Raw genomic sequence first — 26,124 nt, 5'->3', positions numbered from 1 at the left:
CCATGAATCAGCTGTTTGTGCGGGAAGTCTGGGAGGGCTGAGAAGCAAGCGGTGGCTTCACGCTCAGGCCCAAGGTGGTGGAGGTGAGCTGGGGCGGAGAGCGGTTCCCCTGCGTGCCCCCAGGTTACCTGCTGCGGTGCGGGCGGCCCTCCTCGTGCTCCCCCTGCCCCAGCTCACCTCCGCCTCCCTGGGCCTGAGCGCGAAGCTACCGCTTGCTTCTCAGTCCACCCCGGCTTCCGGCACGAACAGCTGTATCGCGGGAAGCCTGCAGGGGGCAGAGAAGCAGAGCGGGGCGGCGCGTTCAGGGGAGGAGGCAGAGTGGAGGTGAGCTGGGACTGGGGGCGGGGCAGCGAGCTGCTGATGGGTGCTCTGCACCAACCAAACTTTCCCCTTGGGTGCTCCAGGGCTGGAGCACCCATGGAGTCGGCGCCTAAAGCGCCACTTTTGGCCGGTTAATTTTAGAAGCCCTTTTAGAACCGGTTGTCCCTCGCGGAACAACCGGTTCTAAAAGGGCTTCTAAATTTAACAACCGGTTCCAGTGAACTGGTGCGAACTGGCTCCAGCTCACCACGGCATGGGGGTGAATTTCACCTATAGTAAACAGCAGAACATAAACATAAATTTTTCTGCCTTTGCCTGCCCTTATAAAGGAGCCCTTTTGGTGTGTTTGGAAAAAACACTCACTCTCTCCTCAGAACTGGAACGTAAGTGCATTTGAAGTTGCATTATACCTATAATGGTGGCAGAAGCTCCTGTTGCCAAGGCTATTGGGACAAAATGGAGGAGAGAAGAAGAGTGCTCTTGCTTCATAATGTTAACATTTAAACAGTCCCAAGCTGCCTTTGGCATTAACACGTCTCTGATACAAATGGTGTGGGGTAGAGTTCATTCCTTTGTTGCTGCTATTTCTGGCTGGAGGCAGTGTTCTGTAATTGATTAACAGGGCACAGTACATTGACTTATATGGGGAAGACTACTGTATATCTGTATCAGAAAGGATTATGATTCTATTTTTAGTCAGTGAAAGACTGGATTCTGCAGAAAACAGTGAAAACTGAAAACTAAGGTCCCTCGATTTGTCCCCGCTGTGGCATCACACCGTTTCTGGCTATGAAGTTAGGCTAAATGATCCAATAAATATATACATATATCTTGGAAATCTCATACAGGTTTAGAAATGTTAGCTTGCCCTACATAAGCAATCTTTTAATTTTAATTCTTTTGGGCTATATACTATCCATAAGTTATTAATACAATTTTAATAGCATTTTAGCAGTCTATTCATTTTAAATAGAACCCTTCCTTTTAACTCACAAATTCACTCAGGGGAGCTTTTTAACATAGAGAGATTTTTAAATGAGAGTGATTTTTTGTCAACATGAAAGTGAGATCTTTTGTGGTTTCTTGTCCTGCTTATTAGATGCTTCCCCAAGATAAGTATTAAAAATTGATATAGTTGAAAGTGCATGTTGGAGAGCATACAACACCAACACAGGAAATCTACATCATTTACTTGACTTTTTCCCAACCCTGGTCATTTCAAGCCAGTGCAAAAGCCAAGCTGTAGCCTCAAAAGTATATGAAATGCATATGCATCACATGTGGCATGTTGGTGAAAGGCTAGTGATTAAAATAGCCGTTACATTCACAAGATGGATATCTAAATTATTGACCTACAGGCATGCAAAGGGAGTTAAAGAATTCCCTTGGAAGAGGGCCTAGGCCCATAAAGGACCCTGGATTATTTATTTTTCTTTTGTTTTTGTAAGGAGAAGAAGTTTATTTCTCACTTTTTTTTTCTGCATAGGGCCCTAACAATATCCATGTAGTGCCCCAAGTGTGACCTGAATGGTATAGTCGGGGCCCTGTTTCATGTTTTATAGATTTTGTTGCTATCCAAGCCAAAACAGGACAGGATATTATGGATGCTATTAGAAGCGGAAAAAGGAATGTTTAGGTATGGCTGATTTGCAAGGGACACATCTATGACAGTGGAGCTAATATGGCGGCAGTGTATAAAGGTGTTCAAAATGGAATTCAGCAGGTAAATCAGTACACATCTTTTCTCCCATGTGTTGCACTGACTGAGTCATTAGGATGTGTTGAAAAAGGACATTAGTGTTACAGTAAAACACCGTATCACAATGAGATGATCAGCAAGGGTGGAAGCAATCCATCCACTGTGAAATCAGATTCAGGGGCGTTCTTGGTGTTTCGCTGAGATTAAAGCTTCGCACAATCTAATGCCAGAATTTAAACTGGGAGCTGATAGATTGCTAGAGAACATTTCATTGTTTTTGTTTGTGTGGTTTTGGCCAAGATATTTTATACTGTCTTATCAAAAATTAACTTTGTGAGCAAAAAATTGCTGAGTCCAGATATTGACGTTCAAATGACTTGTGGTTTACTTTGTGGCCTTTGAGATGCTTTATCAGAATTATGGTCTTCTGGGTTCACTGGATGTAAGGAAACTGCTGCTTCACAGGCTGAAACATTAGGAATATCCACAAAGTTCAAAGAGAGAAGATTTCAATGGTGAAAGCAATTCCATATGAAAGGTCATCAGATCCCAAACAAGTTCTTTAATGTGAGTTTTCATTCCCTCCTCTTAGCCACACTGTAACACAGGTGGGCAATAGGATGCATCATTAGGATGAAGTTGGAGAAAAGTTTGTTTTTTTGATGGGAGAGAAACTGAAAAGTCTCAGCAGCGAAGACCTTAGGGTACATTTATGCAGTAAGGAGCAACCCGCATCAGTGAGTCTCAAAGCCCAGGTCTACACACTTGGGCTTGTGCTACAGTTCTAAAAACAGCTGGGGACATGTTTGGGATTGGGCTGGAGCTCAGGCTCTGAAACCTAGGAAGGGGAGGTAGGCTTAAGCCCAAACATCCACACAGCTATTTTTAGCAGCATATCATAAGCCTGAGTTTATATACCCTGGCTCTAATACTTGCTGCTGTGGGCTTCTGCTCCCTGTGTAGGCTTCTCCAAAGAGGCAGGCTTGAAACCTAGCAACCAGCTACTCTGAGCCTTTTAAGAGCAAAGCTGCTTTCTTTGCCAGTTTTTTGCACGTGCGTTTTTAAGGATGACTTGGAAGTGAAGGAGCCAGTTGAGCTCCTGAGCTTTGTTCAGAAAAGGTCTTTATATGCGAGTTTCCCTCACACAGACCCAGCACTGCCTATTTTTTTGGTGTCTTTCAGTGTCTGTGTCTGCTAATGAAAGGAGTTTTGCAAGAAAACTAAAATTAACCCAGACCTATCTAAGAAAGTCCATAGGGCAGGAAAGGCCATGTCATCTGGTCTGTTTGTCGTTGTGTTTGTGGGGTTGTTATTTTGTTTGTTTTTTTGTTTTGGTTTGGTTTTTTTTGAGAGAGAGTGAGAACTGGAAAGCAAGGTTGATAGCACTGGGTTCAGCTGATTAATGAGTGCTTCAGAGAAGGCTCCCTTTGTACAAGTACTTAGCAAGGACTGCACTTTTGTTGTTTTTTTGTTTTTCACAGTGGAGAGCAGATTTGAGTCTTCAAACCAGGCCTGGAATATATTGCCATGGCACTGCTTACAGGCGCCCTAATTTTATTTTCAGCTGTTTTAGGCTTCCTTATTTCATTCCTTTGCTCTTTTGGGAGAGAGTATGCGAGGTGCCTTCATGGACAACACATACAAGGGACAGTGATTTCAATACTAGCACCATTTCTGATCATGTTTATATATTTTTCTTTTGATTTATTTAAAGTGCAGTAGCAGTAATGGACATTTCCAAATGGGAAGAGGAGCCCTTATATGTTATGATCTTCTCATTGGCTACCAGAATTGGTGAGAGAACAGAGCTTCTGATAAGCACCTGCTCTGTGGAGCCATCTCTTTCATCTGTAGAGTGCTGTCTCTGAACAGCTTGCCTAAAATCCAGTTTTAGGTTTCCGATACAGATCATTATTGGAAAGAAGGACTCAGTCAAAATGTCCCACTTTACCTTTTTTCATATTTTTCAGTGTGCCATCAGGATAAATCCTTTATTCCACAAATATTCTTAAGAATCTATCCTTTGCTTCCCATTGTGTTCAATGATCTCTATCTAGTTCTGACACTAGAGAGATCTATTGTATTTTGTTAATGTACTTTATAAATAGATTTTCTCATTCCTACTTCTTCTTTTTTTCTATCAAGATGCAGGCATTTTTTCCTCAGAGGAAATATTGCATAAAAGGGTTTATGGTCCAGAAAATGTGGAAATACAGAGACAAGGCACATAATGTTAAGAATTTGATGATAAAAAGATATTAAAAACCACATATTCTTCAATATAAGCTTTGTCTATAGGAGGCCTGAATGTGCAAAGAATGAAGCATCCTCCTCATAATAAAGCTTTTCTTCTGTGCTTACATCAGTTGATCTTTCAGTCCTAGTGTACATGAGATAAAGTAGGAACTGCAACTTTCTGGGAGGTTTGTAAAATAGGTGTGTTGATTCCTAAGCAACTGTATATGGTATTTATCCAGAAGGAACACTGACAAGATAAAAACAAGTCTCTCTCTCTCACACTCACACACTCACACACACACACACCCTTATTAGGAACACCTACACTAAACTGATAGTTTAAAAACACACACACACAAAGCTTTATGTATTTATTTATTTATTTATGTCATCCATTGTAACTGATGGCCAATTTAACTTTTGGTTTGTAATTAGTTTCTAGAAGAGTTGGTCAAGTAGTGTAAGATAAGAAACTAATTTGAAAACAGAGCCCCTGATGCATGAAACATTTTGTGAATTAAAGTCACAAGATCAACTCACAATGTAATCATATTATTCATTAATAGTGAGTATTCAATATTCAAAGACTTTTGATCTTGTTTATTATTGATTATTAGCCAAACTTGTCCTGGAAGTTTCTTTCTTAGTTGCAGTTTGTCATTAAATATTCTTCTGAAAATGTTTCAACCATCCAACCAGGGAACAGAGATAATGGCATATGACTTACATGGCTGGCCACATAGCACTAAAATGAACTGTGGAAATAAACAGTTTTGCAAACAAGCTATAGGCCAAAAATTCCTTATACAAACTACTTGACAAATACTTACAATTACCAAATACATTAGAAAATGTCCTGTTTATGAATAACTGACTGAGGAAAAAGTATAAGTTTTTGAAAATATTTATAATGAGCAGTTGAACCAGTGCTCATTCCAGTTCTCATGTGCTGTTGTGATGCCACTGTTCAGGATTCAATGAGATCAGCATGTAAGCCAAGATTTTTTTTAAAAAAATAGGACTTGCAAGTTAGACTCCTACATACACATTTAAGCATGCATGTGGCCTGATTTTCAAAAGTACTGAGCCACCAGAAGTTTCTACGCAGGCCGATATATTCTTAGAAGCCACCTGTCAGCAAATGAGTGTTCAGCACTTTTTAAATCAAGCCATTTCTTACAGCATCTAAATATAGACTTAGACTAAGTCTATGCACCTATTTATGAAAAAAAAGCATGTCTAATTTTTGGGTTCTACATTTTAATTAAATTTTCAACAACAATAAAATATTTTTCAATAAATAGATTTGGGGCCTAAACTGTATTTTTCATGTGAACAATGCCCATTATGGTGATTGTTCAAGTAACTTGAGTTCCACACACAAATCAACTCAGTTAATTAATGTCTGTATTAGTGCCTGAGGCCCTGGTCTTGAAATGAGATGTGCGTTGGACATACCTCTGTGTCTGCCTGGAACTTCACTCTGAAACAATGCGGAGATCTGTCTGTCTGCATTCTGTTGTGTAATTAGGGCTAAAACAACCACAAAAATCAAAAGTTCTGTTTTGTAAAATGAACAAATAGAATTTAAAATAAATCTCCCCCTCTTTCTATTTGGCTAAACTCAATTATGACATTAAAGATAGAAATTATGTGCTTTATAGTCATTAGAACAACTAACAGTTGTCCTTTTATCTAGTGTTTGCCTATATTTCTATGCTAGTATGAAATATATTCTCCCCACCCACCCTTTCTTAACTAATGATAGCTAATTTGTGAGGACATCTAAATTAGACTGTTAAATGTCATAATATTAATTAGTTTTAATCAGAATCCCCTTCTGTTTTCTTGTTCTGTTTCATAGTTGTGGAACTGTTTACATTTTTTTCATTATATAGAGATATACGTTTGGTTTATTCAGGAAGAGAAAGGGAGAAATTATTTTTGACTGGAAATATTAGTTGACCAGGATCATTATAAATGACTTACCTCACTCATGATCTCTATTTGACCCATAGTAAACACCCTCTCTTGAGGTTACAGTTAATTCATTCTACATGCAAGAACCATTTTTAGCCTCTCCCCTGATCATGGTCTTCTAATTGGACCAAAATGAAGTGCTGTGTTTTTGTGGTAGAGATGCTGCCCATCTGGGATTGAGCTAACTTTCTGTATTCATGTAAATAGGAGATGTTTTACTTTTATAGCAGAGCCTCTGCTGAGGTGTATGCATTAAAACATTTAGTTATTTTTAATTTCTCTGCAGTGAGATTGTACTTAAGATGTAGGAGAGTATTAAAACTCATATATTTCACACTTGCACAGAAATATTAGAGAAACTAGAATAAAGGTCTGCATATTAATTGTTCTAAGCAGCTGAGGTATCTAAAGCTAATCATTTTCGCCTTTACTTACATAATTTGATCCAACAATAGGATTTTGTTTTAAACTCTTTATTATACAAAGCAGAAATTCTGTTTTTTTTTCTCCATCTTGGACAATAACACCCAAGTTAACCTTCTTTATTTTATGCAAAATAGATGGATAGTGCTTTAAAGGATTAGAAAGATTACTTTAAAAAAGGACATATTATATCCCTTATCTTTCCATTTTTTCTCACTGCATCTGCAATCTGTAGTTATATAGAGATCACAATTTAATTATTTTCTATGATAAATTATGAATAAAATTGTCAGTCAGGTTATTAACACCTTCACCAAGCATTGAAAGTGCACATATTGTCTTCTGTTAATCTGATAGTTGCTCTAATTATGTTTACTATCTTTATTTTATCTTGCCAAAATATATTTCAAATGTGGGAGGGTATTTTTTTTAATCTATGCATCCTTAAGAAGAGGAAGTACACCCAAGTGGCTAGGGCACTATCCCTCGTCGACTGCCTGTGCCTCAGTTCGCCCTCTGCAAAATGGGGATCATAGTACTTCCTGAGCACTCCGGAGTCTAGAATGCGATGGTGATGCTCTCAGATACTCTTATAATAAGGGGCACACAAGTAACTAGGAAAGATATCCAAGGTATAGATTCTCTCTAGTGTGTCTGACCCATTAAACAGCAATGTGGAAATACATGTATTTATTTTCTTTGTCTTTCAGAAAAATGTGATGAACCACTGCTCTCAGCATTATCCCACTCCTCCTTCAGCAGTTCATCATCTATGGCTAGTAGCTATGCACCAGGGTATGCAAAGCTGAATAAAAGAGGAGGTAAGAGATCTCTCCTTCCCAACATTCATATACCTGCAGCAAACTCTATCTATTTCATGTAAAATAAATGTTAATTATTTATTTTAAACCAAATCTCAACTTTGATGCACAGCAATACTGTATTGGTGTTGACCCTAATGATTGTTTAGTAGTCTGGTGAAATGTTTTCTGTAAAATGTCGTACTAAAATGTTGTGGGTACTTGGGAAAGAGATTGGAAAATTAATATCAAAACTGTTCCCTCCAAAAGAAATTGTGGAAGGAGTATAGTGAGGTTGACCTTGTGGAATTCACAACTAAAAGGGGATTTGAGGTTGAGATGGGGAAAGGATTCCGACCTCTCAAATCTGTGGATCCTGAGAATCTGCAAGGATGGGATCCCCAGTCCAGTAGAAGTTTTGGCCTCTGTACTGCTTTCCCTATGGGAAACATATGTCTCTTCCTAGATAGCCCAATCAGCAGGGGTCTCATTTGCTAGTTGGGAAAGTGGGCAGTTGCCACCTCTCCCCCCACCGTGGACATTTCATCAGTCTCTGTGCTCCATTATGTCTTCTGCTCCTCCCCCATCGACTTTGGAAGATATAATATCACATATAACATTCTCTATGCAGATACAACTTGATAATAATATAATTAATTAATTATTAATTAAATAATATAATTCCTCTTGAATTATTCTGAAATGACATTGTCATAAATATAAAGGGAAGGGTAAACACCTTTAAATCCCTCCTGGCCAGAGGAAAAATCCTTTCACCTGTAAAGGATTAAGAAGCTAGGATAACCTCGCTGGCACCAGACCAAAATGACCAATGAGGAGACAAGATACTTTCAAAGCTGGGGGGGCGGGGAAACAAAGGTTCTCTCTGTCTGTGTGATGCTTTTGCCGGGAACAGAAAAGGAATGGAGTCTTAGAATTTAGTAATCTAGCTAGATATGTGTTAGATTATAATTTCTTTAAATGGCTGATAAAATAAGCTGTGCTGAATGGAATGTATATTCCTGTTTTTGTGTCTTTTTGTAACTTAAAGTTTTGCCTAGAGGGATTCTCTATGTTTTGAGTCTGATTACCCTGTAAGGTATTTACCATCCTGATTTTACAGAGGTGATTCTTTTACTTTTTTTCTTCAATTAAAATTCTTCTTTTAAGAACCTGATTGCTTTTTCGTTGTTCTTAAGATCCAAGGGTTTGGGTCTGTGTTCACCTATGCAAATTGGTGAGGATTTTTATCAAGCCTTCCCCAGGAAAGGGGGTGCAGGGTTTGGGGGGAAAGACGTTTCCAAGCGGGCTCTTTCCCGGTTATATATCTGTAAGATGCTTGGTGGTGGCAGCAATAAAGTCCAAGGGCAAAAGGTAAAATAGTTTGTACCTTGGGGAAGTTTTAACCTAAGCTGGTAAAAATAAGCTTAGGGGATTTTCCTGAAGGTCCCCACATCTGTACCCTAGAGTTCAGAGTGGGGAAGGAACTTTGAAAGACGCCCTTGCCAATTAGCATTTTAAAAAAACCCAAATACTCCCAACACCCTCTCAATGGAGATTGCAGGCATAAAACCTGAAGTAAATTAATGCTGTTTCAGGTAGAATGGTCTCACATGCCTTCAAAAGAGAGAATTCTATGTACAGAAGATCCTTCCCCTTCTTGGCCTCAACTATGGTCCCTGGAGGTCCACTGAGTCTTATCCTTGTGCAGCAATTATAGAGGGATTTCACCCAGACTAAAAGAAGAGAGAGTCAAAATCAGAGGGACAGACCTCCCCTCACCTTTCAATCCCCCAAGCCAGGATCTCCCTGATCATGGAACAACCAGATCATTACCTCAGCTTACCCTGCTGTGACATTTTGGGAATCACCCCATCCAATAAGGAATTCTGTCACTATCTGCCTTGAAACTTTGCATTCCTTAATGCTATGCTACCATGGCTTAGAACTCTGGTACCAACAGCCAACCGACAAGCGTAAGGCCTCACCCTGGCTTCCACGAGCCTAGTTACTCCTTAAAAGGTGACCTCAGCAACCCTTTCTGGTCATGAGTCTCCCCAAATTCATCTCCCCGAGTTCTTAACTAACAGACACTCAGACTTTTCCCCGCTGATTCATCACCCCTCAAGTGTGAAATCCACTCTCAATTATTAGTTCACTTTGGGACACACTTAGTTTGCACACTAGAGACCCGCTTGGAGTAAAAATAAACAAAATGTTTAATTAATAGAAAACTTAGAAATGGTAAGGAAAAGTAAATGCATACAAATTACACAGACAATAAACATAAAGAAGCAACCTCAGGTTTTACATGTCTCTATTAGCTTTTCTAATACAAGTTCGAATACAATATTGCCTCTGAACAGTTTCAAGAGATGTACTAGTCTAAGACTACCCCTGTTTGAAACTTCAGTTTGTACATATCCAATACCTAATTCTATACTCCTTTTCATGGGTGTATTGAAACAATTCCTGATTTACACAAGTGTCAATGACAGGAGGACTAACTCTCTTTCTGTTTCTGTTTCTATAGCTAAGGGAAAATAGCTCAGTTGTTATGTTGAATTATTTTATAACATCATGGAAGTAGAGATATCACTAATCAAATTAACTGTAAAGAAATATAGATATTTGTTACTTCATAGTACCATCACTGAGAAATGGGGCTCCCCAGGTGACTGCACTATCTAGAAGAAGAAATCTTCTCTTGCTGAGTCATTACATCGAAAGAGACAAAAACAAAAAAAGGCTTTAAAATAAGGAAACATGCACTTGAAAATGTTAAACTCCAACCCCATAAAAGTTGAACTCAACCCCTACTTTGTAGGGCTGAATTTTCAGTATTAAGGTGACTACTATCTTCAAAATATCTGTGCCAATGTGAAGTTTTCACCAGACAGCATGCAACTCTGTTTAATAGTGTGCCTTAAAATGTGCTGTAGTCCTGGCAAGTGGAATTAAGTCTGCCATTCACTCTAATAGCATCAGATTGAACCCTAAGATAACTAGATGTATGCTTAGGAACTTTTGTTTTTCTTAATACTCAGGGAAGTTTCATGCATAAGTGTTAGGGCTCTGCAAGGCTTGGTTCAGGAAGGGATTAGTGAACTGGTGCTTGCAGTTTTCTTCAGAGGGGATGTTATTAAACCCATCCCTCTAAATTTAGTTGGACATTTGAATCTGAAAACTCAAACCTCCAAGACATGGCCCTTCTCTGCACCTTTCAGGGTCTCCTAGAACCCAGCACACTCTAATATTACACCCTTCCCCCATTACTTACGTTATCTGTCTTTAGAAGAGGTAGGTAGAAGAAATTTGGGAATTGTTGAGGAGGACAGCTATTTTTGGAGGCAGGAAAGAATGTCAATTGGGAAAGAAATGTTTAACATTAGCTGTAGAAATAGTGCTCAGTAAATAGTGGATGTTTCAGTTTGCTAGCAATTCTAAAAAATCGTGGGGTGGCAGGATTATTTCAGGCTGAACTGGACATGAAATTTTTGAACGTTTTCAGTGAATCAAAAAGTTACTGAAAAGTCTTGGGTCTTGTGAAAAGTTTTGTTCAAGCTGAAATGAAATTTTCATTTCAATTTTGTGTATTGTTTGTTTTTATTTTTATATAATTAAAGGAAATTTCAAAACTAAAAGTAATTGTGAATTTAAAAAATGAAATTTTCAAAATGGGATTTATTTATGTGTTTTTTTATTTGTTAGGATTTTCTGATCACAACAATTTGGCGAAATCGACACAAACTGATGAAATGTTTAGGTGTTCCTGACACTTCATATTTTTGCTGAAAATTTTTTTTTTTAAATTTTGCACAGTTTTGTGTATAGAGGAATTGACTACTAGTCTTACGCAAACACAGCCTGAGTGTCATGAGTATAATGAAACTTTGGCCCCAGGCTCTTTTTGAGTAGGTCTGAGGTTTTGATGTGAAAAATTTGCACAACCTGCTGTATTAATTTAAATAGAATAAATGTACCCAAATAGTTAAAGGTGTTAACATCACCCTGTCATTGTCCAACATTAAAGAATTTTAAACAAGATTTGGATTTTGCTATACAGCAGTGGTCTCCAACCTTTTTACGCACAAGATCACTTTTTGAATTTAAAAGCAACCCAGAATCTACCCTGCCCCTTCTCTGAGGCCCTGCCCCTTCCCCTGCTCACTCCATCCCCCCCTCCCTCTGTCGCTTGCTCTCCCCCACCCTCACTCACTTTCACCAGGATGGGGCAGGGGGTTGGGGCTCGGGAGAGGGTGCGGGCTCTAGGCTGGAGCCGAGGGGTTCGGAGTGTGGGAGGGGGCTTCAGGCTGAGCCTGGGTCGGGGGTTTGGGGGCAGGAGAGGGCTTCCGGCTGAGGCAGAGTCTTGGGGTGCAGGAGGGGGTACAGGGTGCTAGCTCCAGGAAGGGAGTCAGGTCTGGGGCAGGGGGTTGCAGTGTGGGTGGGGATTTGTGTGCTGGAGGGGGTACGGGATGCAGGCTCCAGGAGGGGGTTCAAGCTTGGGGTTGGGATGCGGGCTCCCGCTGTGCGGCACTTACCTCGAGCGTCTCCTGTTAGGTGGCACAGCAAGGCTAAGGCAGGCTCCCTGCCTGCCCTGGCCCTGGTCCTGGCCCTGTGCAGCTCCCAGAAGCAGCCAGCATGTCCCTGCAGCCCCTGGGGGGGGCATGTGGCTCCGTGCACTGCTCATGCCTTGATGCACCATCCCCACAGCTCCCACTGGCCGCAGTTCCCCGTTCCTGGCTGCTTGGAATAAAAAAGACATGCATAAAATGGGAGAGAAAAGAACAGCAAAGGGAGAAAATGTAACTTCTGTCTCTGGTGTTGATTCTTATTTGTGGCCTCACTGCACGATAAACACAGGCATAGCACATGGTCTTATTAACCACTCCAAGACCTGGCAAATTCATACCAGCAATACACTATTTGGGGCATTGCTTTTAAAGACCTCTTTAGTCACAGGCTCAGTGTAGCAAAACATGGCCAGCTAAGTCAGATTTTTATTAGACAGAAGGAAAAAGTAGAGGGATAGGAAAGAGAAGAAATAAGGTGGGAAGGAAAAGGGGATACACAGGTGAGGATGGGGGATACAAAGTCTCCCATCCCAGGCAGTGACTGGGATTCAGTGAGAGCCAATGGCGTTGGCAAGGCCAAAAGGGACCACTGTTATCACCCAGTCTGTCCTCCTGTATAACATAGGCCATAGGTCTTCCCCCACAGAATTGCTAGAGCCGATCTTTCAGGAAAACATCCAGTCTTGATTTGAAAATCCAGTGAGATGGAGAATCCGTCAAGACCTTTGGTAAGTTGTTCCAATGGTTAATTACTCTCATCATGAAACATGTATGCATTATTTCCAGTCTGAGTTTGTCTAGCTTCAATTTCCGGCCGTTGGATCGTTAACTTTCTCTGCTAGATTGACCAGCCCATTGTTAGACCAGATCAAACTTTTGTAAATCTAGAACCTGTGCCCACAAAACTGGGCCTTTCAAGTTACAAAAAATCAAATTATACAGCACTTTCAATCACTTGGCTCTGGAAAATGGTATCATTGGTGATGTAGTTATGAATGAGAAGAAAGAAGTAAATCACATTTATGAACAATTGTAAATCCAGAAATAGATTCACTACTTGATATGCTCTACTAATACCCTCTAAGTAGATTTCCATCTTAAAGCTAGTCTTTACCTTTTGAAAGAGATGATGACATGAGATAAAGATACTTCCACATGACCTCCCTGTTTTCTTTGGACCTAATATACAAAACTATGAGTGTGTTTTCTTGTGCCCTTTTGTGCTAGAATTTACCACTACCCTTCAATATGAAAGTGTTATTTAAAGAGAGACATTTTGCCATTCCCTTTCATTTGTATGTGTCACTACCTTTTGCCCCCAAAATACAGCCATTTACATTTATGCCATGTAATGTGTGGTTTGTATTTGTGACTACTTTTCTTTCACATTCTGTTAAATATTTTATATACCCTTTGTGATGCCGTTCACAGCTGGCATATGTGTCTGTAACTTTACTAGCTCTACATGGAGTTGCACCTGCCTATATTAGCGTAAATTTGGTACCTGTAGAGGATATAATCTGTCAAATTATCACTTTGAAAGTGAGTCATATTATGTGACTAAACTACTGGGCAGTGTCTATTTATGTTACAGCATTATCCATAATCCAATATTTATATACTGTAGTTTTATTAACAAAGGAGAATTTTCAATAAGGGAAAAGATTCTTGAGTGCTTTTTTTTTAACTTGGCAATTGAAGAAGATTATGAATACAGGCCATTCAATGTTTGCAAGGACACAGTTTCTTAAAATATAAACCTAAATTGTTAATTCCAGAGATAAAAGGACCATGGAGAGAAAAAACATGATTCTTGGGTTTTTTGGTTGGTTGTTTAATTATCAAATTAAATCCTACTCTTTAGCCATTACAATATAAATTACAATATTACTGATCCTGGAAGCCTTTAGTTTTATATATTTTGTTCTCTGTCAGTAATCTGCTGTGTACTACACCTGTACAAATTTGCACTTCTCAGTATCTTTTAAAAATATATGTGTATACATATGTGTCTATTGTGTAGTGTAAAACACAGAGAGACATATAAGAACACATGTTTATATGTCATAAAAATTTAATTGTTAGTCAACTAGTGATTGGCATAGATGTCAACTATGCCATCACGGTGACGATAAAACTTTTGCACTGCACCGTCACGTATTTTGACACCAATTTTGCCGGGGGTGGGGGAGGGGAGGATAAGAAAGCTCTCAGAATTCTTAAAAAATGTATTGATACCATTTTCTCATATTCTTTCTCCTGTAAAAATAGCGTGTCTTAATAACAATCTAAGTAGGAGGCATCAAGGGAAAGAAAAATGTTAACTAATTCATTTTAGAACACTCAAAAAATTATCTACAATACCTTTCATATAGACAGTGTCAAGGTTATAAAGTCTGATAACTCATGACCTGCTATGAAAAGAAATCAATGGGCTGCATCCCCTTGTAAAGAAGATTCACAGAATACCACTGGCATAAGGCATATTATCTGTGACAGTTCCCAAGCTTTCAGACCTTAAATTTGTCACTGGCACAAGAATTAATGCTGCACATCTTGTACCTAAAAGTATTTTAATTGAGAGAAGAAAGTCCACTTTTCAGGCAAAGAAAGAAACCTCCTTTGTGGCTTGTTTTAACTAATGTAACATAATTGGCAACTCTCAGAAGCTGCTTGAAGGGTTGGAACACTGGACATAATCACAGTAGACTGCGTAAACGAGGAGGTCAGAGGTGCACTTTTGGATCAGTGTGCGGATTATCTTCTCTGAGCAGCAGCAGAAGGAAGGAGGTTTTTTTTGGCCACTGTAACTAGTTTGAGTATCCAGCAGCAGTGAGGAATCCAGAAGCTCTCCACAGCTGTGAGCCAAACTGATGATCTGTGGGAAGACTCTTTTGATAAAGGGGTGAGCTTGTGGTGTTTGTGGTTAACTCTGCAAACACTTACCACCAAAACATCACTGTTGCCTGGGTTCTTGTACTGCCTTTTATCCAGGCACTGGGACAGCTGCATGATAGAGTTTTTATCACTGAATAAATGAAATGTAGAGCTGGCTTTCATTAAGAAGCTTCTGGCATATGTATTCATGTGGCACAACTTCCCCCTGATGCTTCATACAGATGACAAATAGCGTGAGGGAAATAAGAGGCTGATGGAACTCCACAAGTGAGTGTCCTGATGGCGGAGAAGTTCTGCCCATTATTGAATGGCCTGAAAAGCCTGGAGTAATCAGTTGTGGGGCAGGGGTGGGGGGGGGGTTATTGAATCTTGCTCTATGACAATCCTATATAATAAATATATCAAATATTATAGATAGAACCAATAAAAGGAGTATGAAATAAAATGAGATGAATGTTTTCTTCCTGCCCATGGACAGAGCAAGATATCCATTAGTGCAATCAGCACTGTTTCTGTTCTATGTCCTGGTTTAAAGCTCAACAGAGCGGATTTTGGCCATGGACAGATGTAATCATAGGTAACTTTCATATTTATTTTCAATTACCTTTCTAAAAATGGGGTGTTCTATACTGGGGAATATTTGGCAAGGTTCACCGGATCAGGTTATGGTTTTTCGAGTACTTGGCACACTGCAGCATGATTTTAGGGTGGTGGATAGAATTCCCTTTTCAAAGATGATTCCAACAACCTCTTTACATAGGAATCTAATGTGTTCCCGAATGTTTTCATGGATCTGAGGTACACGGGGTGGCTGAGTTCTCTCAGCGTGTTGCGCGTGTCTTGTTGTGTGAAAGGGGAGAGCTGTATTTTCAATTCCATGTATGTTGTGTAGGTGCTAGTGTCAGCCATTTGGCAGGTGATGGCCTTTAAGAAGTAGATTGGCAGCTTCTGATGTTGAGGTGCCCGTTGTGGTGATGGCTTTGGCCGGTTGAAGGTCATAAAGTTTAACTTATGTTTCCACTCACTGACTTGTTGACTGGATGAGGATTGCTCTGAGAATGGTCAGGAATTTTGCTACGCCCACAGGAAAGGGAGCAGAAAGTTTGCTAGGTTTAAGGGGTGGACCTAAACTGTACCTGGAAAGAGGTAATGGTCTGTCCATGACTGCGGTGTGATTCTTGTGTTCTCCAAGTCTATTTCTTTAAGTCTAATTAGAGCCAGGCTGTGACCAGTGATGTTACGTGTGTACAGAAATCACTTGTGAAACTCTCATGTTGGAAGGGATTTGGGGCCATAGTGTCAGAGGCTTTGTCAGTGTGGAATTTGTAGTCTCCTGAGGTGATGAGCAATACTGGATAGCATTTTTATCTATTCTTTTTTGTTAACCTTACCTGGCTGCAGATCTGTGAATTAACGTGATGTCTATATTGGCTTTCTCTGACAAAACGGGTACAGTCAGAGGATTTTGTTTTTCCAAAGAAGCCTTTTCCAAGATTGAATGGAAGAAGGATGGCTGCACCACCATCAGTATTGTGCCCTATGAGAATGTGGTGGAGTAGCTTAATGTTAGCCATCAGAAAGCTTGTGCTGTAATATAAGTAGGATTTGGTTATGTTGGGTCAGGGTGGGTGTCTCATTATCTATGAAGTCATAAACGGTGAAAATGTTGAAATCTTCAAATCATGACCAGGTACCTTTCTGGAAGATATGCTTCAGTCAAACAGAGTTATTGGGCTCAGTACAGGGGTAACTAGGTCAAATTTATGGCCTGTGATATACAGGAGGTCAGAATAGATGATCTAAAGGTCCCTTATGTCCTTACATTCTATTAATCTACTAAATTATTATTTTTCCAATGAAAAAATCAGGAATAGCCATATTATTCAAGAGTGGAAAATCCGTTAGTGAATTATACAGGCCATCCCAAATTAATGCTGATAAAACCTTTGCACCACACAGTGTCATCCTGTGTATGCCACATGCATTATAGACAAAAACTCTTAAGAGTGTTTTAGGGAGATTTTTTTTTTAAAAAGTAATGCTTTTGTTTTATCTGCTTGAAAAGCTTGGCTCCATTAATACCCTGAGTGAGTCCAAATGAAAACACTTTGGCACTCATGAATAATACAGCCCCATACTAATACCAATAAAACCTTCATACAATAGCAACTTGCATTCTCTGTGGTGGTCGTTTTTTGAATGCAAAACCACTTCAGGCTCAGTTCATCATTCACAAGTTGTTTTGAGTTGCAGAGAAAAAACCTGTAGTGAGGGCTTTCGTACCCCTCATTGCTATTCTTGGTGGTGGTCAAATATTATTCTTTGCTTCTTATCTCTGTCTCACTTTTGTCTGCTCCACATCCTGCTGCATACTGCTCTCTGCCTATGCCTCACCTTTCGAGTCAATAACAAGGCACATCTGCTTTTTTTATGCAGTCCATTTTAGCTCTGTGAGCATTTGCATTCCTTTTTGTTTTGGATGGAGTTGTGATTGCCACTCAGTTGACCTCAGTGCTTGTTTTCTGTGCTTCAACAATCTGGTTCTAATGAAAAACTTGTCATAAAAATGCATATTTTTAAAAAGTGATGCTAAAAAGCACAAGTAAAACATTCACACTAACCACTTGTCTAAAACCACAGGCCCTTTCAAATGCTGATGAAATAATGAGGCAGTAGGAAAAGCTATTGTGTGAATAAGCTGCAGTAAGAACATAGCAATGATCCCCCAAATTGTCTTTGTGAAGGGAGAAAAGAGCTGCAAAAAAGGAAAAAACTACTAATGTGCAGCAGGGATATGCCAATCCTGGAAGTCGTAACTTTGAGAGAGAGGAAAAAATGGTACTCTTATTATTCAAAACACAGAGAAACAGAAAAAGTCAGTTTAAAGTGGGGTTGGAGGAACAGACTAAGAATGAAGCATCACCAAACCATATCTATTCACTAAGACCCAGTGAATGTATTAGTGATGTGTTAATATTCCTATTTGTAACTCATTTGTATACAAAACTATTCAACTGCATAATTGGCTTATTTTATATATCAAATTAAAATAAACATTCAACTTTTAAAACATTTAGATCTTAAAATAACTAATAACTACTTCACTGATTTCCAAGGAACTCTCTGTATGTGCAAGGATCCAATTGCAATGTTGAGTATTAGACTGTGAATCCCTAATAGATTTAATTATCTTACTCTTTCCATTCTCTTATTGTTTCACATGCCCTATTATGCCCGGCACTGTAGATGGGGGAAAAACACCCATTGGCAATATTGACAAAATGAAGCAGAGTTTTAAGGCTTGGTCTTGCTCTCATTTAAGTTAGTTTTGTCATAGACCGGGGTGGCCAACCTGCGGCTCCGGAGCCACATGCGACTCTTCAGAAGTTAATAGGTGTCTCCTTGTATAGCACCGACTCTGGGGCTGGAGCTACAGGCGCCAAATTTCCAATGTGCTGGGGGGTGTTCACTGCTTAACCCCGCTGGGGGGTGCTCACTGCTTAACCCCCGGCTCTGCCACAGGCTCAGCCCCCACTCCACCCCTTCCTGCCCCCTCCCCTGAGTCTGCAGTTCCCTCGCTCCTCCCTCCTCCCTCCCAGAGCCTTCTGTATGCCACAAAACAGTTGATCGGGAAGTGAGGGGAGGGAGGGGGTAGGTGCTGATCGGCGGGGCTACCGGTGGGTGGGAGGCGCTGGGAGCAGGGTGTGGGAACAGGGGCTGCTGACATACTACTATGGCTCTTTGGCAATGTACATTAGTAAATTCCGGCCCCTTCTCAGGCTCAGGTTGGCCACCCCTGTCATAGACTCAACAGGGACAGGACCAAGATAGCCATTTGCATTTCACATAGTTGGAGACCGTACAGAAAAGCAAGAATCATCAAGCTGTCCATGAAGAAGGCAGATATAATCTATGAATGTCAAAGGGGAACTAAAATGCAGTGGAACTAAAATGCAGTGCTTCATTTTAATCATGGAAGAACAAAGATGTTTATGTGGTTTTTTTTTAATTGGAGAATTTGGGGGTTTTTTATCATGGAAAACTATGATCCCTGATCATAAGTTATAGACCAGTCTGCTGCTTCAAATTGCACATGCAGATGAGTTGAATGCTTTCATTGCATCAAACACTCTCACCTACACTTCCCTCCATGCTTCATTAAAATGTATAAATTATTGATTTTATTGGATACAGATTTCCAAAATGGGTTTTGTGAACGTAAACTCTATCATCTGCTTGTGTGGATGTTGGATTTGGTCAAAAGACATGCAAATGTTAGTGCTGGAAAAGTGCTCCTGCAGGTGTTTGCATGTTCAGTGATACAAATGAAGGAAAGGAGGCCAAGTTACATCATCTTTGCAAATCAGGTGCTAAAATTCAAATGAGACATTTTGGAAGAGTAAAGTGCACTTTGCTTAAAAAGGGGCAGCATGAACTAACGTCATTCCTTAATGCCAAAAGCAACATATGCACAGAAAGGTTGCGGGCCAACCTCCAAAATGCACTTTTCCAGCAAAGTTACGTGAGTGCTCTTTTAGCCACTCATGAGCTACATACAGGCTAACACCCGCAAATTCTTGGCCCCAGCCTTGCACCCAGAAATGTGCATCTTACAGTGTCCAGAACACTACTGCACAGAGCAAGCTCATTAATAGTTTGTCATTTTATCAAAGAAAACGATTATGCCCCAGCATAACCTGAGTAGAGATTCCCCAAACATTTCAGTCAAAACAAAAGGTTTAGATTCAAAAATAAAACAAGTTTATTGACTAAAGAATGATAGATTTTTAAGAGATTATAAGTGTTAAGGCATAAAAGTCATCATTGATTACCAAAGAAATAAAAGATAAAATCACAATCTAATTCCTAAATTTTACCAAGCTAAATAAGAGTAAAAAGCAAAAAGGTATGTCTCACCCAAAAACTTTCAGCAGACCATGCTAACTGTAAAGTCCACTGAATGCATCCGATGAAGTAAGCTGTAGCTCACGAAAGCTTATGCTCAAATAAATTTGTTAGTCTCTAAGGTGCCACAAGTCCTCCTTTTCTTTTTGCGAATACAGACTAACACGGCTGCTACTCTAAAACCAGTTAGGACTAGTCCCTCCAATTCAATGATGGTTCTGTGTCTTTCAAATGATCTTGCTCTTGTGAGTAGAGATTGGGAAGAAGAGGTAGTACTTTTTTTCCCCTTCTTATATCCCCTTTTCACTGAAAAACTCCTTGCTGGGTCATTGGTCATGCAGTTCCATGGTGTACCTGCTCTCCAAATGGTCCTTCATATGAATTGTAAATTCTTTTGTCTGTATCTTCCCCCCTTCCCTTGGATGTCCGATTAAACAGATAATGGCTCTCACACTTTGCTGGGGAGCCAGTATGCCTTTGTTTCTGAGTAATTGGCTTGTGGGTGTTACTGAAATATTTTGTAATTCTGCATAACAATCATATATGTAAAATCTTATAACTCCATGTACCATTTAATCATGGATGAACAAAGATTTTTATGTGTGTGATTTTTTTTGTTTGTTTTTTTAATTGGAGAATTTGCGGGGGGAGGCGTTTATTGTGGAAAACTAGGGTTCCTGATCATAAGTTATACACCAGTCTGCTGCTTCAAATTGCACTGCAGATGAGTTGAATGCTTTCATTGCATCAAACACTCTCACCAAACTTCCCTCCATGCTTCATTAAAATGTATTAATTATTTATTTTATTGGCTAGAATAATATACAATGATGTTGAGCAGATCGAGTTTTCAAATGATACCTCACAAGGCATATGTTGTATAAACTATAAAATAATTATATAAAAGTGGTGAATATTGGGTACAAGGGGTTACATGGGGTACAGTATGTCACAACCTTTATATAGTTGATCTCATGAAACATATGAGAAATAATGTAAATATAGAACACATGCATCTTTTTATTCATATATGTGGAATGAGGTAGTATTTGTGGTAATTAGGACTCTTGTCCCCTCTGGTGTAGCTAGAGCACTGTCCTTTACAAATGAGTCATGGATAGGCATATATAGTGGTAAAATAGAAAGCTATTTGGCTACCATTATAACTTCTTAGTACTGTAAAAATGCTGAAACAGGGGAAAGAAATAATATGATGAGGGTCTCTTCTGCAGAATGGAATGGAAGAGGCTATTATTCATGTTTCAGCCTTTGCAATTTGTCTTTGATTATTCACAAGCAACGTTGAATTACTCAGTGTGTGAGAGAACATTAATAAGAGTCCTTTCTTTTCTGAGCAATCCTGTAAGCCACAAAATTAATCTCTGTAACTGAAAAAGGCTGACTGAAATCCATGCATGTATAGAAATTGAAAGACAGTGCCTTAACTTCAATGCTCTTTTACCTCTGTCTTGTAAGGCACAGAAAAGTCTATTCTTTCCCAATGTGTGTGCAGAACTCACTGTAGTGTTAAGGGAAAATCACATGCATACACTGAAAGGAGAAAGTACAGTAATCCAGGCTGTGGAAGATCATGGATCTCACACAATCATGCAAGTTACAATAGAGGGTGAAGGTCTAGGGAGTTGTAAAGATTCCATTCAGGGCTTGCTAAGGAAGAGAAAATCCTTCCCCGGAGTGATGGATAGATATGTTTTCCCTTGTTACACTATCATGCTAGCTGCCATGATTGGAGGGAAGTTCATGAAGAAGGTCTAATGAATAGAGCCGAAGAAGGTTAGAATCTGTTGGGGTTAATTAAAAAGCAATGTTCTAATATATTAGATATATTATCTATTATCAGATATAAAGAGGTTTTTTCCCTTGGGTCTTTCCGATATGTCAATTTGTTGTTCAGAGAGAGATTTGAGAGCTAAGCAACCCTGAAAATAGGAACTAGCAAGCTTAATAACTTTGTCGGGGGGGGCAGGCTGATAGTTCAAGTTCAATAACAAATTTCTAAATTACACCCTTGATATTCTGCTGTCATCTCTTCAGTGCTGTAAGCCTGGCTGACCCATCTTTAAGGTGGGCTCCAAGCTCTCAGGTGGAGTGACAGTTTACTCTAAGGGTTCAAAAATACTCAGTCTTAGCCTAATTGTTCCCATTGAAGTCAGTAGGAGTGTTACCACAGACTTCAAGGGGAGCAGTGTTAGGCCAGTGCTGGACACATTTGAAACTCCCATTCTAAATATCTTTGCTTTTCAATATTAATGTCAGATTATTACTTTCAGATATAGAGTTTGCTAGGGTTTAAACCAGAGTTTACTCCTGTCCTGGCTATTGAAGGTAGCAATGCTGTTCTCCACAGATACCAAAGGCAGATAAACCTAGGTATTTTACCATCCTGATCAGCTACGTAGTGTCTAGAATTTAGAAATGACTAGACATGCACTTATCTACCTACTTCATTCCCCTGGCACGCAAGTACTTGCTTCCAGTGCCCACTTTGTAGTTTGCTGCTAGTACAGACTTGTAACCTAGGAGTTGCCATACTGCATCAGACCTGTGGGTTGTCTAGTCCAGTATCCTGTTTCTGAGAGTGGCCAGCACCAGATGCTGCAGAGGAACATGCAAGAACCCCACAGTACACATAGGTGGGAAAATCTGCGTCCCGTGAAAGTCTCATCCTAATCCCTTCTAATTACAGACTGATTTGAATCATGGAGTTTTTATTAAGTCAGGTTCCATTCCAATTCAGTACTTGGCCTCTCTGACTAGACTGCCATCTAGTGCTGTCTACCTGGGGCGGGGTTAGGTCAGTATAACTCTGTTGCTCAGGGGTGTGGATTTCCCCCACCCCTGAGTGATGTAGTTATACTGACATAAATTCATAGTGTAAACCAAGCCTAAATCTTGTTGGAATAACATACACCTGGATAAACTACAAATACAAAGGGGAAGGTAGTTTAAAGGCGCTAGCGATGTTACCTGCAAATAAGAAATGGGATAGAAAAGGGCCCCAAACTTACCTTGGAGAGACATGTTGACAAAGATCCAGGGTTTGTTGAAAAATAGTGTTGGGACTAAGGCGAAAGCAAACTCTGTGAATCAGAAAACCAACTCTTAGGTTAATAGAGTTAAGGAAACAGAATAAGCAAAACCTTGGCTCTGAAGGAAGTAGCTGAGCTAGTGGTACAAGAAAACCATCTCCTTTTCAGTCACCTGAAAACTGCTTGTTTTTCTGTGAATCGGTTTATTTTGCTGCCTTTATTCACTGGTAAAGTGTCCTACTTCAAGTGCACAGTGCTTAAGATGTAGTTTCCAACAGGCTAAATAACTGCAAGGGCTCCGTATTAAGTGTACAAGTATCTGATTCTTCAAGACAAACCGGGATGTGCTTAGCACATATTGAAGAGCAGAATTGAGTCCGGAATATGCAACACAGAACTCCAGCCACCCCGCACACCCCACCAAAAAAACCCCATTACAAAATGTATTTTGAGAAATAGTATCTAATAGTGACTAGTGAAATACACAATTAAGGGTCTTCCTCTAGGAACACATGCTCCTGGTGATTTTAGAAAACTACTGTACTTCACTATGCAGGCAAGGAAATATCTTGTGAATATACCCCCCAAAAAGTTACAGTCTAAAGCAGGGGTGGGCAAACTTTTTGGCTCAAGGGACACATCAGGGGAATTTCATGAAGGGCCATGAATGTAGGGCTGGGGCAGGGGATTGTGGTGCGGGAGGGAGTGCAGGGTGTGGGAGGAGGTGTGGTAGCTACCAGTATGGTGCTCCGCTCTTGTTCGATGATAACAGTCGGCTGCATGCATGTTCCCTCTGTGTGCTGCCCCAGCTCTGCACAGATAGCTAACACAGCAGACCCCGAGAGAACCCCCAAAAACCACAGACTCTGGTAAGGTACCAAGGAACCCGAGCCAGGTTTATTGTCAAACGTAGCACAATAATAGTTCCCTATAGACTCTACAGGGCATACTACGAATTTGTGTTCCCTGGCAATGGATACAGCTCAGTCAGTGGCGGGACACTCCACTGCCCCCTAGGCTGGACAAAGATGTGCGCTCCCGGACCTACTTTTATACCGTTGCAGGACAGATTACTCATCATAGTTCAAACAAATCTATCCATCATGTTGTCCTTTTGACCCTGTCTTTAAGATGCACCTGCCTGTACCTTGTTATGTCTGTGGAGTGTCTTGCCGCCGTCTTGGCACAGGTTCCTCTCATTAGCACTTATGTGTGTGTGCGCACGTGCTTCTAAAAACCTTTTCTTGCCAACTTCTGTGAGTGGGACCTGTCTCTGGCTCACAGCCCAGCTTTGCTTATCATTGCCTGGAAGTACTTTGGTTCAGGCTTTACTTTGGTTCAGGCTTCAGGCCTCAGACTGGGCCTCTGATACAAGAATTTATGTTTCAGGGCCTCCTCTTACTACAGTGTGCAGGAAGGGGCTCAGGGCAAGGGGCTGGGGGGCAGGAGGGGCTGTGGAGTGCGGGAGAAGGCTCAGGGCAGGGGTTGGGGTGTGAGGTGCAGGAGGGGTTTGGGGTGCGGGCTCTGGCCCAGCACCACTTACCCTGAGCGGCTCCGGGGTGGCAGCAGCGCTAAGCAGAGCTAAGACAGGCTCTCTGCCTGCCCTGGCCCCGTGCCGCTCCTGGAAGAGGGCGGCACCACTTCCCTGCGGCCCCTGGGGGAGGGGGGAGCAGTGGGTTCTGTGCGCTGCCCTTGCCTGTGGGTACCTCCCTCGAAGCTCCCATTGGCCGCGGTTCACCGTTCCCGGCCAATGGGAGCTGTGGGGGGCGGTGCCTTGGTGGCACAGGGGTGGCTATCCTGCAGGCCGGATCCAAAGATATGGCCCACGGGCCGTAGTTTGCCCACCCCGGTCTAAAGATAAGAGCCAAAGACCACGGTGCCACTGCTAGGTATAACGAGCCACATTCTGAATCTTCTCCTTTCTCTATATAAAGAAGTGCTGGAATCCATTACAGAAAGTAATTTAATGATGTATTTTATTATGAGTAATACATACAAAGTGCCTCTTTTATTTTAACTGATTCAATTAAAATTAGGTATTATTTATCCATAATACTGTAAGGTCATCTTTAAAGGTGTTCTAATATAGTGCAGAAGCAGGTAATTTACCTAATAGTTATAGAACTATTAACATTATTTTGTGGATGTTATTATCTTGTAATGTGCAGTATTTCATAAAGTGTTTTTATCTGCCTGTCGACAAACAGCAGAAAGGGTTGTGACTTGGATAACTGTGTTGCAACAGGAGCAGGTATCTTCTATGTAAAATATAATAATACCAATACAAGAAATTTCCTAATGACTTAATATTATGTGGGCTATTATCATTTATAATGATGTAGTGCCTAGAGGTCACCACCATGTCACGGAGCTTTTGTGTTGGGTACTGTACAAACATAGAGTAAATAACAGTCCCTTCCCCTGTGAACTTAGTCTTAAATAGCCTTAGTGTTATGTGACAAGAAGCAATGGGCTTAAATTGCAGCAAGGGAGCAGGGCTGTCCTTAGGCATATGCAGCATATGCAGCTGCATAGGGTACCTGAAAATATGGGGCACCACCGGGACCATAGGCGCCGATTTCTCATCTTGCCTGGGGGTGCTTGACTCTCCCTCTCCACTCCAGCCCCGGAGCACCCACCCATGGAATCTGCGCCTATAACTAGGACAGCAGATAAGAGCAGGTCGGCTCCCGCACAGCCAGTGCGTGCTGCAGTCTCCTTGCTAGGCAAAAGGCAGGGGCCATATTCACAGAGCCAAATGTGCTGGCATGGCTCATTCTGCATGAGGGAGAGGGTATGGGGGTCGGGTCTCTGCGGGGAACTGTAACTCTCTGCCGGGCGGCTCGGTATCCTCTTTGCTGTGAGCCCGGACTTCCGCTCGGTGTGTGTCAGCAATGCTGGGAGGGGGGTGGTAGCGGGGGGGGGGGGTGGCTGTGCCCCAAATCGGGCGCACAGGCACCAGTTTAATAATTCTGCGTAGGTCCCCATAAATCCTAAGGACAGCCCTGCAAGGGAGGTTTAAGTTGGACATTAGGAAAAGCTTCTTAATTGTCTGGGTGGTTAAACACTGGAATAAATTGCCTGGGGAGGTTGCGGAATCTCTGTCATTAAAGATTTCTTAAGAGCAGGTTAGACAAACACCTGTCAGGGATGGTCTAGATAATACTTAGTCCTGCCATAAATGTAGGGGACTGGGCCAGATGACCTCTTGAGGTCCTACAATTCTATGATCCAGA

The 26,124-nt window shown here is 40.8% G+C and overlaps 1 protein-coding gene across 3 annotated transcripts in view; it reads left to right on the top strand.

Annotated features, from left to right (window-relative positions):
* Window positions 1-26,124, top strand: part of CNTNAP2 (contactin associated protein 2) — a 1,645,619-nt gene that overhangs the window by 498,619 nt on the left and 1,120,876 nt on the right. For all 3 annotated transcript variants that reach the window (XM_075125590.1, XM_075125592.1, XM_075125591.1), the window contains exon 2: window positions 7,372-7,482. In XM_075125590.1, coding sequence (XP_074981691.1) covers window positions 7,372-7,482 — 111 coding nt within the window. The remainder of the gene's footprint in view (window positions 1-7,371; window positions 7,483-26,124) is intronic.

The sequence above is a fragment of the Caretta caretta genome, chromosome 2 (assembly GCF_965140235.1).
Source record: "Caretta caretta isolate rCarCar2 chromosome 2, rCarCar1.hap1, whole genome shotgun sequence".
Lineage (NCBI taxonomy): Eukaryota > Metazoa > Chordata > Testudines > Cheloniidae > Caretta > Caretta caretta.
Note: the sequence above shows the minus strand (reverse complement) of the source record. Positions and strands in the feature narration are given on the sequence as shown.